An 18,135-nucleotide genomic window follows, 5' to 3' on the forward strand; every position below is an offset into this window, starting at 1 on the left:
GTGATAGGTACACTTAATCTTGCCTTGGAAAACTATTGTTAGTGTTCACATGTTTTAGATTCTCTACATTCATCCCTGCCTTTAAAATAGTGAGATTTGCTTCTTATGATGTTGGCAAAACCAAATGATGGGCTGAGAAAAACTTTGACAAATTAAAAACTAACTTAGGCCACTGTTCAGGTTTTAAAAAAAATCCATCTCTTATCCACTAAGTTTTGATTTATACACTTTATATAAATCATCAGTTTCAGCTATTTGACAATGAACAGGTAAAGAAAAACGGAAAATTTTTAAAAAATAAATCTAGATATATTGAAAAGAACCTTAGTTGATAAAGATTCTGTTACCATATGGTAGGTTTTAAAAACTAAAGCTTTTCCCCTTTCCTAGGATGAAGAAATAAAAAGACAGTTTTTTTTAATCTAAATCTTTATTAGAAGAAAAAAACAGATTTAAAATGATGAGTAACAACAAATTTCATTAAATAGTAAACATTTTAGTTATCAAAGATAGTTAGACAATATGTTCCTAATATTTCTGCACAGCAGAAGCACACTGATTATAGAGCTCAGACTGTCATGTGCTCATGTGAGTTTGTTTTTGGCATAAAAGAATCTCTAAAGTCACATTTAAACAAATGTGATCATAGATAAGCTAATAGTAACTTACTGTTGATTCTCAAAGCTTTCACAAATTATCATATCTGACTGACATTCCCTTGGGGTGAATACTTTAATACTGAGTAACAAACTGAATTCATTTTCTTTAAAGTTAGTAGTACTAGTAAAATTACTTAAAATTGAATTAGAAATTATGTTCCTGTTTATATTAGCACAACAAAAGTCAACATTATAAATAAGCTGATTATTTCATATCAAAAGTTAGAAAATGAAATAACATACATAGAACACGTCTTGATGATAATAAACAATCATTTAGCGATTCAGTACATGACACCTAGGAGCACCCTTTCCAGGGGTAAAGTTTCCCTTTGTAATTTCTCAAAGTGTCCCTTTCCAAACTGTGTAAAACACTGAGAAATGTAGTCTTATACCTATTTTCAAAGATCTACTATAGAAAAGATTAGATTTTTAAACTCACTTTTAGTAAAAAAAACAAAAACTAACAAGCATCCTTTCACTTTTTTTTTCTTGCGTGTAGTACACATTCATGAATGTCCACTAGGCGCAAGGGAAATTGTTTATGCTGCAAAACATACTTTATATAGTGAGGATATCAAACATACTGAAATGACAAGTGGTTTCCAACCAGTGAGCTAAGAGGAAAACAAATGCAAGACGACTTGTTTCAATCACTAAACATTGCAGTTTTGTTTTTTTTTTTTTTTTAAACAATGTTTGTAAACTTGCCCACAAAAGCTGGGTAATATTAAACAGCCAGTAAGGCACTTTGTCAGAGAGGACGAAGTAGTAAAGGCTGGATGATTGGCAATTTGTTTAATAGGAAACATTCTATACTTAAAGAGAGCAAAGTCTGGAGCAGGCAGTCCTTTTACCAATTTACTGTCCAACAGGAGTGGGGGAAACTAAAACTGTCTTTTTTTTTTTTTTTTTGTGGACCAATTTTCCCTGCAGAAGTCTTTTAGCTGTAATTTAAAAAATAGATTAGGAGCTATTGATTTCAACATTTCATCTTTTCCCATCTAATATTTAAAAGACTATGAATATATTCACTAGTGTTCTCAGAACATCCAAGCCACTCTATTTAGGACAGAATCGCACAACAGAAGACCTTAGTATAAAAATGTACCATGTTATTAACAACTCCCTTGCGACTTCCGATGGCTTCACGTGTTACAGTATAAGCTTTGGTATTAAACATGCAAATAAAAGCCAACAAGGTGAAGACAGTGTTCCGAACACAAAGCACTTATGAACCAGGCGTTGTGCAGACACAGATGAAGATGAGGTAACGCACCATCAGGAGGACCCCAGTTTGCACTTCTTACTGCTTCTTCGTTCGCATAGTTGGCTCCTTCAGAATCTTCAGCAGAGACTGGCTCATGTAATAGGGCCTTTCCGTAGAACCATCGTTTCTTTCCAGATCTTCCACTAGGAGGAAGAATGGCACAGAGTAAATATCAAAGCAAAACTGAAAGAGAAGCAACGACGCCATCTGCTGCACACTTGCTTCACAGCAGTTCAAAACATTTTTTTTTTCTTTTTCTCTAAATAGCATAGTTTGGCATCATTATCGTAAACATACCTATCAGAAAACAAGCAGCCCTTGTTATTATGTTAGTACATGCTTCTCAGATGCATAACTGAGCAAATAACTTTTACCTCCTTTTGGAATAGCACACTTAATAAAAAAAAAAGATTCATCTGGAATTTCCAAATTTACCTTCAATTTCCTGAAAGGTAGTATGCATTCAATTTGCTTTCTAATTTATTATATTTGTTCAAAATTGCTTGTTTTACCATCAACAATCTAGGTAGCAGTTTTAAAAAGATTTGTAGAATTTTAGTATATTTCAAGTCCTTAAAGTGCAAGTTTTAAAAAAGGTTTTGCAATTATTACGTTAATTGCTTTGTAAGATCATGGCTTCTATTTTCTCAAAAAAAAAAAAAAGCTTATTTTTACTCTCTTCTACACAAAGAACTAGTGGGAAATACTTTTTCTGACTAGAAATAAGTCCATAATATAATTAAAACTTCTATACTTAGAGACTCTTCCTTTAAGTAGTAAAGAAGTTATTTAAAAATATTGAACCAAATAGCATTTCTTTTCCTGATTTTGTACCCATAGATTATATCCTTAAAATATAGCCAGCTATTGAAAGTGCCTCCATAAAGTTCAGTGAACACTTTTACTCCAGTGCAATTTTTAGTTTAATCACCAGACATAATGTTAGACACTTAATATATGGGCCTCATCTGGCCTAAGAATCTAAAAGACAGAAGAAGTTATGAATATTAGAAGTCTCTAAGTTAATCTTTGTCTTAATTTTCTAACTGCTGAAACAGCCAAGAATATAAGGAGAATATGGGCAGCCACTTTCTTGCATGTTGACTTGTATTTTATTCAAGCAACTTTCCAACTGTTATAAAGTTCCCTAGTTCTGATTCTGATACATATAATAATTCACAAGCTGCCCCACACCCAAACATTAGGGAAGGGACACAGGTGTCTATATTTATAAGAAGTTCTCAGAGTGATTCTGATACAAAAAATTAGAATTGTTTTGTTTCATTATTATGTATCATAATTCAACTACTCCTGAAGGGGACGTATTCCCTATTATTTTTTAATACTTGAGAGGTTACAAGGGTGCCTGGGTGGCTCAGACGGTTAAGCCTCCCACTCTTGATTTTGGTGCAGGTCATGGTCTCAGGGTAGGGAGGTTCGAGCTCTGCATCAGGCTCCACACTGGGCATGGAACCTAAAATTATCTCTCCCTCCTCCCCCCGCACCGCCCTTTCCCTCTTTCCCTGCCTCTCACACATACACACATAAACTTCTACGCTCGAAAGAAAGAAAGAAAAGAAAAAGAAAGAAAAAGAAAAAGTAACTACTAGGTCTTGGTTGTCACCTCTGTATTGTTGAATAGTAACTATCCAGAAAGAAAGATTATCTTCTCTGAATTATACTTCAAGGAGCATGAGAGTGAAGGAGGCCATTTGGCACAGTGTGAAACCAAGTGACCCTTTTGACCATGACAATCTCAAGAAAATAAGCCAAGAACAAGATGGTGGCCATCATAAAGCCCGCTGTTTTGAAAATCTTCCTTATTGTTTTCTTGCTAGAATATCATAGACGCTATCTAAATCTAGGTTCCCACACTTAAGATCATTAAATAAGTTTGTTTTTATATTAATTTGTGACACAATGATACATTTCTAACTCTCTTCTTAAATATATGGAGCATATTTAGGTCACAATCTTAGATCAACAACGCCTTTGGGTCGATACATAATAATCCTTATACACAAGCTTAGTGTAAATGCCCAAAGGATACTGCTTGATTCAGTGTCCCTTTTGGGGGAACTTTTACACTGTTAGCCAAATCATCCATATGTGCACACGGGATGGACAGGCAAAGTACTTGAATGTCTGACTCATGCTTTGCTCCACCATGCAAAAGACTAAGGCATGACTGCCAGAAACCAGCCTGTTGCTCTGGCCAGCAGGGATGCCATATAAAAATAACTTTCCTGCTACACTCTCAAGGGAAAGACTTCCTAACCCACAGTACACCCCTAATAAAGGTACCACACAAGGTACCTATGGAGTGTCAGTAGTGTATTTCTTCTGGGTAAACTCTGAATGTCTTACTCATCTTTTCTCCTTCCACACAACTGAGCTAAAACACAACCTTTTCTAGACTGAAGCCAAACAATCTCTTTATGAACATACCTGCTTTTCTAGATTAAAGGATATAATCACCCTTCTAAAACAAATCCACTCCAATTTTCTGTAAGGTGGGAATAGGAAAATAGGAATTTGTTTCCATTTGGGTTAGAGACGACAGGCAGGAGTTAGGCAGACATTTCAGTTTCGTTCAGAATATTTTCACGGTGGCTAGAGATTCATATTGTTGGCAATGATGCGTCTAACTCAGATTCAACTTTACTATGAATATAATTTCACTGAAACAAAGTGGGTTAGGTTATAAGTTTCCACAGTAATTTTTATCTAGCAATGTTCTCTGTGGAACTCGTATGACATTAACATCTCTGTTTGTTATGGCCTTGAATCATGTACTGAAATATAGCTCCTAGGGAAACATTAATACAAGTTTAATCACAGTTGAGAAAGCTGTCCACTAGCTTGAGCAGCTGCATAACCAGAGCACCATATTTACAAATTTAGCACCATATGCTGGTTAACTGCATCAATCTTTTTTTTTTATGGCTAATTGTACATTTATAGTGCTTTCAAAAATTGCCTGAATATCCTTTACAAATACACGTTTATAAAAAGAAAGGCTATCAAAGTGCTGCAATGGGAAACAGCACACCGAGTTATAAAAGTTTTATTTAAAACACTTTTGGCCACAGGCTTTAAAAATATGTGTGACATTTACACCTTGCTTTTCAGCTGGGAGACTATAAAGTATGAGTTCACAGAGGCTACTATCATCCAATGCCTGTCACCTTAGTTGGTACCAGGTTCTGGCTTTTTAGGAATGAAGCACAGAAATTGCACATTACTCAGAAGCATCATTTTCAAGTTTACAAAACTTCTATTTAAAAATGAATGTCATTGGCGCTTTTCTACTCTTTCTGCTTCTGGGGAACTAGTTGCATCTTTTTCAGAGTTCCATGCAGGGTTGGGGCTATGAAGTACGGTTTTCCTGTGGATCCATCATTTCTTTCCATATCTTCACCTGGGTATGCAGCAGCAAAAGCAGCAAGCAGCAGCAGAATTAAGTGTATTTTTATAAATTGGAGAGTCAAACGGAAAAAATCAGAGAAATCAGTGTTAGAAAGTCAAAGATAAGACAAATTATTAACGTTAAGTTGCTGATGCTGGACAAAGTAAGAAACTTTGCCCTCTGCCAGGAAGCACTGAAAGTTCCTAAATCCCACCAATGCCCAAAGGGGTTTATTTTGATAGTTTAAAGGTCATTAAGATCTTACATGCCAATTCAAAAGTATTATCTCTAAATCTGTGACTGTTCATTTCAGGAAGGTAAAATGCCACATCCTCGCAGATGAAGCCCAATAAAAAGTCAGTGATAAATGGAGAACAATAATTGAATTTCAGGGTTTAAAGTCACTTTTAACGGTAGTTCACACCCTTAACATTACAGATGAAGAAACGGAGACCCAGGTATGTGAAATGATTCTCCAGAAGTCAAATGCTCTAGGGTGATCAGAAGGAGGTGAGGACCCAGCCTTTCAACACCTAGTGTGGTTCTTTTCCTACTTAACTATAAGGCATCCTGTCTTAAAGGCATCCTCCGATTGCACTAGAAAACTAGTGGAAGTGTTTCCTGATGTCATGTAATCCTGAATTTACCTTCCTGCTTTGCCTCGGCTAATAATAAAATGGTGGGGTGTTCCCTGAGCACACACCTATTGGGTGATTCAGGGAAAGCACCAGAAGGATGCTGAGAAGCAAAAAGAAGTTGGCATGGAATTAAATTTCCTAAGGATACAGTTTGCAGCAAATAATATCAATAAGTATACAAGTATAATTTAATTCTATGTTATCAGTAGTATTTTTGTTATTCACAGCCTTTATTATGACAAAGGAAAAGACATATACAAAACCATATAGGATAATCATAGATTTCTAGGATAAATCTAAATTATTTTTAATCCTTTTACGGGAGTGGGAATGTTTGGATTATTGACTTTAATTTTTATGTTAGACCTCACGGTGAGCTTCCTCACAGATAAAATGAAAAGCTAAGGTGGGAATATGACAGACACTGAACACTTTTGTTCTTTCTTCCTTAATAATATTTCTATATTATATATAATATATCTATATTGTTATTACCCTTGAGGCATTATTGAGGAAGCAGGTATGGATCACATTAATAATCATCTATGACACTACTTTTTTTTTCCCCCCTCATACTGGTACCAGAATTCTCACTGCCTTGTAGAATTAAAAAGATGCCACATTTCTATAAAGGCAGTGTTTGCAAATGATTTGTATTTTTAAAAACACCAGTTGTCTGGCAGCCAACATAATAGGTGTAAAATATAATACACACATGCACACACACGGGGTCCCCACACAATCAGAATTTGGCTTCCAGCACCACTTAAGAATAATGTTTTCCAAAGTAAGATGCTGCCCAAAAGTTTGTTCCCTGCCCAAAAGTTGGGGAGGGAGGGGAAATAGAATTTGGTTTCCCTTGTTCTTTATTTTCGAAGACAAGAGTCTCCAGAAGAAAACTGTTCATATTCACACAATGTATTGAATAAAGCTGAAATTACATCTGGTCTTCAAGAAGTTGGCAATTATTAATATATAAGAGTAGAAAACGTTTCTTACTGCTCAAATTTAAAATCCACACGATTTTTCCAAAGCTTCCAAAGACCAAAGCTAGTAGCTTCTCTGCATTTCTGAGATAAATCTTGAGTAACACTGTCAGTTATAAAACCGGAAAACCCCAGAGGGGTCTCCCACTATTGCTATGATTAGATGAAAAAAAGAGATCTTTGAAAATCTGAGACCTCTGTCTCAGGCACTACTCTACATCTGTGCTTCTTCTTCCATCTCAAACCTGAGCTGAAGCTTATTCATGTGGCATTTTGTAGATGGCTTCTCCTACTAAACCACCGACAGTGGCACTCGAGGATGACTCAACAGTTGGGTTCCATTTATAGCCAGAGAAAGAGCTAACTAGTATGCAAAGTTCTTTGTCCAGTTATTGAAAATAATTTTTAAACGTTAAAAAAAAAAAGCCTAATCATTTTCTAGGATGTTTTCCTTGACTATGTCTCCCTACATTATCCTCTCCTCTCTCTTGCCCTCAGTGTGAAGCTGGTGCTGTGAGTTATGCCAAAAAAACAAACTGTTGTTAATTTTACACAAGTGGATCACTCAGTAATGCCCTGTCACAGAACGTTTGCTTCTCTTAAGAGCAATGTCCAGAAAAATAATCTTTTAGAGAGTATTGCTGTAGGACTAACAATTTGTTCTTTTATCCGCTGAGCCCACTTTCTCTTGGCTGAAGGCAAGGGCCAGATCAAGATCCTAGGGCACCAGGTTCTCCAAGGCTTTTAAGGGTAGATACTAATAGAAAACCTATACATTATGAGTTATACCTATACATTATGTGCTCTGCCACACAGAGGCACAGCACATAAGGCAGTGATGGAAGCTCTTAAGAAGTATTTTAACTATTAGGATCAGAATTGATGGGGCTGTTTAATAGACATTCTCCTCGATGAATCTAGTGTGAATTGGTCATATGTGTCTCTGAAACCATTTCCAGCTTGGCTTTATCAGGATCTATAAAGGCTCTCCTTAAAGAGTTCCTGAAGTCTGGTCTCAAAGCCTAATTTTTCCTCAATTCTGTTAATGATTGGATTCTGTTGTGCTTTATTTTTATAAATATGAAAATACTAAGAAATTAAAAAAAATAGTTTGATGCTAACACCATGCCATGGAGCCTAAGGTTCATTTCAGGAGCCGGCTCTCCTGTACTTTGCAAACTGCATTCTCTCACAGCTGTGAAGGTTTAAAGAGCATCTACTAAGCAATGTCTCTTTCCAAATAAACACCATTTGGTAGTTGCAGCCAGGCCGCAGCAAATCCACAAGCCAGCTAAGGACATGAGTCTTAACCTTCTTATCTTTCCGTTACTCTCCAAAGGGGGAAAACACATATACTGAAAACTTACAGAAGCAGATGAAAATTGTATCAATACACATTGCATAGACGCTGAAGAACCCATGTGCAACTAGGTAAGATCCAATAATGACTGTCTGTAAATGAGTAAAGAAAATGAAGATGTCACTTGCTTGTCCAGAAGAACAAAAATGCAGCTTTAAATGAAAGTCATGACGAGAAACTTTAAAGTACCCTATGTCAGAAAAGATTTAATACAGAGACCAAAAAAATCCAGTGATAACACTTTTGGGCATTTTGTACTGGGATTTAAGTGTATTCTATTATGCCTACCAAGTATATTCCAGATTTAGAATCCTGTACAACCGAGGCAGTAAAGCCCGAGAGTTAAGAGCACACACTGCCTAGGTTTGAATCCCATGTCAGGCACTCACTAAACCTCACAGTGCCTCTCACCTCCTATAAAAAAAAAATTATTGGTAGGTGAGGGGAGAATGTGAATAATAGTATTTATGACACACGGAATGAGTGAGTGAATTAACTGCTATAGGTACTGCAGGGCTCCTCCCAGCTCCTCTCCAGCTGCTACATCTGTCCCCCAGTTGTTGGGAATGTAGGCCACTGATGACCAAGAGGCTTCCCTCACTAGGAATTACCCTCGTTGCAGGGAACTGCCTTCCCAAGCCTACACCCCCCCATCCAGGGGGCAACCCCTGGCCAATAGCTGCCTGATGCAGTATACAGAGGCCTAATTCTTCTTTTAGAACTTCCTGTGAATAGGTCTGAGGCCTCCCCTCTAACTGCAGCTTTCCCCTTTGCCCATGCCTGCCCTCCTCACTTCCTTGTAACAAGGGTATCTCAGGAGAGCACTTCCTAATAAACCTTCCACATGCAATCCTTGGTCTCAGAGGTTGTTTCCAAAGAATCCAACCTAAAGCAGAATAAAGCTCAGCACAAAGTAGGACCAATAACATTAGCTATTATTTTTCTTATTTCTTTTACCTTGCCATGTCTGATAAATCAGTCAATATTACCCAGTTGCCATGAATGAATTGTGTCCTCTCAAAATGCTTATGTTGAATCCTAACCCCCAAAATGATGATATCTGGAAGTGAGGTTTGGGGGAGGTAATTAGGACATGGGGGTGGAGTCCTCATGAGTGGGATTAGTGCCCTTATAAGAGGAGACAGGAGAGGTGATATCTCTCTCTACCATATTAGGATACAGCGAGAGGAGGTGTCCCTTTGCAAACCAGGAAGAGAGCTCTCACCAGGAACTGAATCTGTGGGCACCTTGATCTTGGACTTCTCAGCCTTCAGAACTGTGAGGAATAAATTCTTGTTTAAGCCACCCAATCTAAGATATTTTTGATATAGAAGCCCGAGCTAAGACACCAACTCTTACCAGCAATGGTACCCAGTAGTAATTTAAAGATGTTGGTCCTTCTATAATCGTTGGCAGTCTTTGTGTGAAGAGTAAGAAGGCCAGCATGCCTACATTAGAAGGTAGAACATGTATATTATGTATTTGCAAAGGAATATTGGGGTTTTTTTTGTAGCAAAAAAGTTTTTCAAAGTACCTTCCAAACTTATTATGCTTATTATTATTACTTACCTATACATCCAGCAACTAGAATTTTTCCCAGGATTAGTACAAAGTCTGTAACTTTATCCATAACTGCAACTCTAAGAGTCAGAAAAAAGAAAGTTTAATGCTGTGTTTAGATGGTATTTGTCACTTTAAATTTATGAAAGTAAATAATTCACGGGCTTATTTTGATATGTCTTAACTGGAAATTTTATTTCACCTTTGTTAAATGCAAGAAATGAAGGTAGACCTCAGAAATAAAGTTGTGATTTATTTTTGATGAAATAAACAGAAGATGGCTTTGTGGGGCTATCAGGCACTATTGGTTATGTCAGTCTATATAAAGCCTAAGACACCCCTGAATTTTGAGAATGTTACATTTCTTCTCTGGTTTTGCTCACTCAGACTCTGTCAATTTGGGGTGGGGGAAATGGTCGGCAACATGATGTTTGTATAGAGAATTTTTTGAGAAGAGGTAATGAAAATCAATAAAATGCCAGAGTGTGAAGATGTAGATGGATCATGGAAGCAAGATTCTAAGATACAAAAAGAAACAGTATGAGATAAAAGGTTTAAATCAAATTGAAAGGTAATATTCATGTCTAATAAGACCACTATCAGTTTAAGTAACATGTGAAATATGTGATGCTCAAGGTTCACCAAATTGTTTTTTTTTTTTGCAAATTCAATCTGAATACTTACTTTAAAATATTTCTCATCAGCAGATTGAAAGCATCTCTTGCTGACCTGCAGAAGTTTTTGCCATATATTGCAATCTGTGGAAAAAAAATATTATTCTGGAGTCAGTAACAGACTCTAACAAGGCCAACAGACAATTCAACGACAGGAACATGAATTAATTCTCTTATCACCCAACTACTTTCATTCCTCTTTCCAACATTTGGGTATGTGGGAGACTTGGGAACTGTGTAACGTCAATTCTGCATAGCTGTCAGGGGTGTTGACAATAAGGTGTGCCTCAGATGCCATATGCCTGTAAACTCCATGGGAATTCAGAGGTAGATCTTCTTAAATCTCAGGATATGGCTTCTGTCTTTGAAGTGTTTTGGCTAGGGTTTGTTGTGAATGGTTTATATGTTGCAGCATTCACATTAAAAGTTATTTTCAGGAATGTTCCCTCTATCCCTACACTCTGAAGAGTTTTGATCAGGAATGGATGCTGTATTTTGTCAAATGCTTTCTCTACATCTATTGAGAGGATAATATGGTTCTTGTTTTTTCTCTTGTTGATATGATCAAGCAATCACATTGATTGCTTTATGGATGTTGAACCAGCCTTGCATCCCAGGAATAAATCCCACTTGGTCATGGAGGGAACGTTCCTCAGCATCTTAAAAGCCATCTACGAAAAGCCCACCGCAAATATCATTCTCAATGGGGGAAACACTGGTAGCCTTTCCCCTGAGATCAGGAACATGACAGGGATGTCCACCCTCACAACTGCTATTCAACATAGTACTGGAAGTCCTAGCCTCAGCAATCAGACAACAAAAAGAAATAAAAGGCATTCAAATTGGCAAAGAAGTAGTCAAACTCTTCCTCTTCACAGATGACATGATACTGTACATAAAAAACCCAAAAGACTCTACCCCAAGATAGCTAGAACTCATACAGCAATTTGGCAGTGTGGCAGGATACAAAAGTCAATGCCCAGAAATCAGTGGCATTTCTATACACGAACAATGAGACTGAAGAAAGAGAAATTAAGGAGTCAATCCCATTTACAATTGTACCCAAAAGCATAAGATACCTAGGAATAAACCTAACCAAAGAGGTAAAGGATCTATACTCTAAAAACTACAGAACACTTCTGAAAGAAACTGAGGAAGACACATGAGATGGAAAAATATTCCATGCTCAGGGATTGGAAGAATTAATATTGTGAAAAGGTCTATGCTACCCAGGGCAATTTACACATTTAATGCAATCCCTATCAAAATATCATGGACTTTCTTCACAGAGTTGGAACAAATCATCTTAAGATTTGTGTGGAATCAGAAAAGACCCTGCATAGCCAGGGGAATATTAAAAAAGAAAATCAGAGCCGGGGGCATCACAATGCCAGATTTCAGGTTATACTACAAAGCTGTGGTCATCAAGACAGTGTGGTCCTGGCATAAAAACAGACACACAGATCAATGGAACAGAATAGAGAACCCAGAAATGGACCCTCAACTCTATGGTCAACTAATATTTGACTAAGCAGGAAAGACCATCTATTGGAAAAAGGACAATCTCTTCAATAAATGTGCTGGGAAAATTGGACAGCCACATGCAGAAGAATGAAACTAGACCGTTCCCTACACCAGACACAAACTCAAAATGGATGAAAGATCTAAATGTGAGACAAGAATCCATCAAAATCCTAGAGAACGCAGGCAACACCTTTTTTGAACTTGGCCATAGCAACTTCTTGCAAGATACATCTATGAAGGCAAGGCAAACAAAAGAAAAAATGAATTATTGGGATTTACACAAGATAAAAAGCTTCTGCACAGCAAAAGAAACAGTCAACAAACTAAAAGGCAACCTACAGAATGGGAGAAGATATTTGCAAATGACCTATCAGATAAAGGGCTAGTATCCAAGATCTATAAAGAACTTATTAAACTCAACAGCAAAGAAACAAACAATCCAATCATGAAAGGGGCAAAAGACATGAAGAAAAATCTCACAGAGGAAGACACAGACATGGCCAACATGCACATGAGAACATGCTCCGCATCACTTGCCATCAGGGAAATACAAATCCAAACCACAATGAGATCCCACCTCACACCAGTGAGAATGGGGAAAATTAACAAGGCAGGAAACCACAAATGTTGGAGAGGATGCGGAGAAAAGGGAACCCTCTTACACTGTTGGTGGGAATGTGAACTGGTGCAGCCACTCTGGAAAACTGTGTGGAGGTTCCTCAAAGAATTAAAAATAGACCTGCCCTACGACCCAGCAATTGCACTGTTAGGGATTTACCCCAAAGATTCAGATGCAATGAAACGCCGGGACACCTGCACCCCGATGTTTATAGCAGCAACATCCACAGTAGCCCAACTGTGGAAGGAGCCTCAGTGTCCATCGACAGATGATGGATAGAGAAGCTGTGGTCTATGTATACACTGGAATATTCCTCAGCCATTAGAAACGACAAACACCCACCATTTGCTTCGACATGGATGGAACTGGAGGGTATTATGCTGAGTGAAATAAGTCAATCGGAGAAGGACAAACATTATATAGTCTCATTCATTTGGGGAATATAAATAATAGTGAAAGGGAATAAAGGGGAAAGGAGAAAAAAAATGAGTGGGAAATACCAGAAAGGGAGACAGAACATGAGAGGCTCCTAACTCTGGGAAACGAATTGGGGGGGGGGTGGAAGGGGAGGTGGGTGGGGGTGACTGGGTGATGGGCACTGAGCAGGGGTACTTGATGGGATGAGCACTGGGTGTTATTCTATATGTTGGCAAATTGAACAGCAATAAAAAATAAATTTATAAAAAAATCTCCACATTCCCTTTAGGAAATAAGTAAAACATTCAGTTAGGTCTTGTTGATGCCCACACATTCTCTAAAAATATGTAAATCCCAAAATTAGGAAGATTTTTTTTTCTCAGAGTGAAATATAGACTAAGCTCTTCTCCCACTAAACTATGCCAAAGCCACACAAAATCTCTTCAGTCCAGCACATTTAAAAATTTCTAAGGTAAATAATACCTCCCTCCTTAAAAAGATATTAACAGTAATAATGAAATACAGTTAAGATTATTATCTCAACTAGGAAAGCATAGCCCTGAATCATGCATTGGATTCACAAATCCTAATATCGACATGATGATAAATTCAACTGCACGATGTAAAAAGTATTAGAGATGGAAATGTACACATGGGGTTTGGGTTTGCAAAGAAGAAATTTAGTAAATAAAAAATAATCTACTTACCATAACATAGGCATTTCTGTTAAAATACTTTATCACATTTTCCAAACACCAGAAACAGCATTTCAGGCAGCATTGTAGAAATTTAGATATGTTGTTCTGGGCGTCTATGAAAATGAAATAGTCAAATCTATTAATGATTTAATTAAAAATTAATTTTAATTTTGATTATGAATCAAAAATTTTGTAAGGTTTTTAAAAAAATTTGGTCAAATGTATATGTAAAACTTATGATTTTAACCATTTCAAGTGTACAATTCAATTGTGTACAATACTGTGCAACTCATTAAGTGCATTCCTAATCTTATCCAACCATTATCACTATCCATTTCTAGAACTTTTCATCATCTCCAATAGAAACTCTGTGCCTATTAAACAATAACTCCTCATTCTCCCCTTTTCCTAGCTCCTGGTAACCTCTATTGTACTTTGTATGAATTCCATCTTCTGAATACCTCATATAAGTGGAATGATGCAATATTTATCCTGTCTTGCTTATTTCACTTAACAAAGTTTTCAAGGTTCATCATTTCATTCCTTTTTAGAGCTGAACAACATTCCATTGTATGTATATATATATGCATATTTTGTTTATTCTTTTATCTGCTCATGGAAATTTGGGTTGTTTCTACCTTTTGGCTACTGTGAATAACGCCAGTATGAATACTTTTTTGCAAGTATCTGTTTGAGTCCCTGTATTCAATACTTTTGAGTATGTATCTATAGAAGTGAAATTGCTGGATCATATGGCAATCCTGTTTTTGACTTTTTGAAGAAGCACCATAATCTTCTCCACAATGGTAATAGCATTCTACATTGCCACCAGCAATACACAAAGGTTCTCAATTTATCCTCATCCTATGTATACTTGTTTTTTTTTTCTTTTTTTAAAAATAGAAGCCATTCTAATGGACATGAAGTGGTACCATTACTACAATTTTGATTGGCAGTTCCTTAATGAATAATACTGAGCATCTTTCCATGTGCTTATTCACCATTTGTGTATCTTCTTTGGAGCAACATATATGGCAATCCTTTGTAGAAAGGACCAAGATGGTGACATAGGAGGCCCCTGAACTTCCCATCTTCCACAGATGCACCTAAAGTACAGCTACACATTGAACAATTTCCTCTGAGAAAAGAAACCAGAAACTAGCTGAATGACTCCTACTACATCAGGCAACTGAGAAAATAGCCACAGTGAAATGGATAGGAAAGGCCAAGACAAACGAGCTGTAAGTATAGTATGGCACAGAACCATGCTATAAGAAAGATAACCCCAACTCTCAGCCTCTTCCTGAGGAGTAAAGGGTTTGGATAGTACCTATAGGATTCCAACTTTTAAGGTTCCCACCTAAGCGACAAGCCCCCAAAACTCTTAGCTCTGACTTCCAATGGAGTTTATAACCACAAGTCTCACAGTAGTATAGAAAACAAAGAAGCTAGTTCTTTACATGCCAGCACTCACTGTGGCTGTCCTCCTCAGGGATTAGCAAGACAGAGGAAGCATGAAAAAAGATGTCCATCTTCCAGTCTTTTCCTGGAAGGGGGCAGACTAAATGCTTTACAACCCACTGCCTGAGCGTCTGGCTTTTCATTTGCGCACGTCTAGGTGCTAGCTGCAGTCCTTCATAGAGTTGTCCAGGGAAGCTAGTGGGCACTTCTACTACTTTCTCCCTCTAGCTCACTCCAGTTTTAAAATAAGAGCACTAATTCCTCTTTGGAAGGAGATTTTACACATGCCCACTGCCCTAGCTTTTGCAGCTACTGCCTAAGGGATGGTCCACACCTTCCCTGGCTCTGATGGTAAATGAAGGTTGCACTAAAAAGTCCCACAGGGCTAAAACAAACAACTCAGTTTTTAAGTGGTGTAGGAGCACCCTCCTCCAATCCCAGCATGGCTATATACCCTGGCTTAGTGATGAAGGAATAGGCAAATATCCATTTTCCAGTTTCTCTGTAAAAAAGGCTTAACTAAACACTTTCCCAGCTGCTGTCTAAGTGTCTGGTTTCTAATCATCTTGCGTACAGGTTCTGACTGTGATCCTTCCCTTTGGAACACTGAGAGGTCTTGGCACATACTCAACTATTGGGGATCATTAAGAATAACTGTGGTGGCTAGGACAATTACAAATGCTTGAGAGCCCTAAAGCTTGAGCTGGGCTAATTGATGAAATTCATCTCCTACGTGAGACCAGTCTGTCAAGACTAGGAGAAGCAACTATTTTACCTAATGCAAGGAATCCACCATGCAGTCAAGAAAAAAATGAAGAGGGGAATATGTTTCAAACAAAAACCAAAGTAAATCTCCAGAAACTGATGTTTCAGAAGTAAGTGGTCTACCTGATGGAGTTTGAAATAATGGCTATAAAGATGCTCAGCAAGGTCACAGAAGTAATGCATGAACAAAGTGAGAATTTTGACAAAGGGACAGAAAATAAGAAAACATTAAACAGAACTTGTAGAACCAAAGAATAGAACAACAGACTTAAAAAGTACAATAGAGGGTTTTAATCAAGCAAAGGAAAGGATCAAGCAGAAGAAAGGATCAACAAACTCAAAGATAGGGCAGTAGAATTCATCCAATTAGAGAAGTAAAAAGGAAAAAGAATTGAAAGAGCGATGGATTTATTGAACACCATCAAGCAGAGAAAAATGGAGGTCCCAGGAGAAGAGAGAGAGAAAGGGGAAGTTTAATTGAAGAAATAATGGCTGAAAACCTCCCTAATCTGGAAAAACAGACACATTTAGATCCAGAAAGTCTAAAGAATTCATACTGAAACACATACAATTAAATTTTCAAAAGCCTAAAGGCAGTTAAAGGCAGAAGAGTGGCTTTTTACCTTTTTCAGGGTAAAAAAAAAAGTCACAGAAAAGTGACTTTTCTGCAGAAATGTGTAGGCCAGAATAGAGTATAATGACATATTCAAAGTGATGAAAGAAAAAAATTGCCAAGCAAGTAACTATGTGGCAAAATTGTCTTTAGAATTGAGGGATAAAGTTTTCCAGACAAAAGGTAAAAGAGTTCATCATCACTAGATCAGCCTTACAAGAAATGTTAAAGGGAGCTTCTAAAGCTGAAACAGAAGGGTGCTAATTAGTAACATGAAAATATGTGAAAGTATGAATTTCACTAGTAAAAAAGTAAATATATAGTTAAATTTGGAATAATGGTGGCAGGTAAATCACAACTCTAGTATAAAGATGAAAATATAACATATTAAAGGTAACTATAAAATCGAACTTCAATTTAAAAAAAGGATCAGAGCATGGGGAAGTCAGAGCAAAGTGCAGTGTGGAACTCTATGTTGGGTCATGGAAGAGAAAATGGATATTAGTAGAAAAAGTTGTGAACTCCACTTAAGGTTGGTAGTTTAATTAATAATGTCACAATATTAATTTCTTGGTTTTGACACAAATACCATGGTTTCATGAGATATTAATTTAAGGGAAACAGAAGAGAGCAAAGGAACTCTCTATCTTTGCAACTCTTTTGTATATCTAAAAGTATCACAAAACAAAAAAACTTATTTAAAAAAAGTGAGAGGAGCTAGAGGAAGAAAGAAAATGGAATATAATCAACTCATTTTCTGTCCATTTTTCAGAAAGGCAAAAGCACACAGCAGTAAGAACTCTGGTTTATTCTGAGTCACCACTTTATCATGACCTGACAAAAGCATTTCCAAACCTCAATTCCTCTATTATTATAAAATAATAATACTTACCCTCAAAGACTCTCATGAGTTTTAAATGAAAAACAGAATGTAAAGTGCTTAAAGCAGTGACTGTCAACTGCTACACTTGTATTCATTTATAGTGTTGCAATTTATCTCTAAAATTGACTTTCCAGAAAAAAATAAAAATAACTACAATAATTTGTTAATAGATACAAAATATAAAAAGGTGTGAATTGTTTCATCAAAAACATTGTTAACATGAATGTGGGGAAAGTGTAAAAATGTAGAGCTTTTGTACACATTTGAAATTAAATTATGAGCTTGAAATAAACTGATAAAACTATAACATATTTTATGTAAGATATAAAACAGCCAGGAAACAATGAGCAAAATGGCAAACTAACTCTATATTGATAATGTAAATGAACTAAATTCTCCAACCAAAAGACAGAGTGGCTGAGTGACTTTAAAAAAAAACCTCAACTATAAGCTATCTACAAGAGTCTCACTTCACCTTTTAAAAACACATATAGAATGAAAGTGAAGGATTGGAAAAAGATTTTTCATGAAAATGAAAACCAAAAAAAAGTGGGAATAGTTATATCAGACAAGATAGACTAAGTCAAAAACTATAACAT

General features: G+C 36.7%; 1 protein-coding gene across 5 annotated transcripts in view; it reads right to left on the minus strand.

Annotated features, from left to right (window-relative positions):
- Positions 1 to 421: 421 nt before the first annotated feature.
- SLC44A5 (solute carrier family 44 member 5) overlaps positions 422 to 18,135 on the minus strand; it is a 379,443-nt gene continuing 361,729 nt past the window's right edge. For 3 of the 5 annotated variants that reach the window (XM_055339206.1, XM_055339207.1, XM_055339204.1), the window contains 6 exons: positions 13,824 to 13,927; positions 10,567 to 10,640; positions 9,892 to 9,962; positions 9,682 to 9,770; positions 8,330 to 8,414; positions 422 to 2,072 (listed from right to left, as the gene is read on the minus strand). In XM_055339206.1, the coding sequence (XP_055195181.1) occupies positions 1,966 to 2,072; positions 8,330 to 8,414; positions 9,682 to 9,770; positions 9,892 to 9,962; positions 10,567 to 10,640; positions 13,824 to 13,927 (530 nt within the window). In that variant the 3' untranslated portion in view covers positions 422 to 1,965. The other 2 variants (XM_055339208.1, XM_055339209.1) reach the window with 2 other exon arrangements.

This window comes from Nyctereutes procyonoides, unplaced genomic scaffold, assembly GCF_905146905.1.
Source record: "Nyctereutes procyonoides isolate TBG_1078 unplaced genomic scaffold, NYPRO_anot_genome, whole genome shotgun sequence".
In the NCBI taxonomy this organism is placed as follows: domain Eukaryota; kingdom Metazoa; phylum Chordata; class Mammalia; order Carnivora; family Canidae; genus Nyctereutes; species Nyctereutes procyonoides.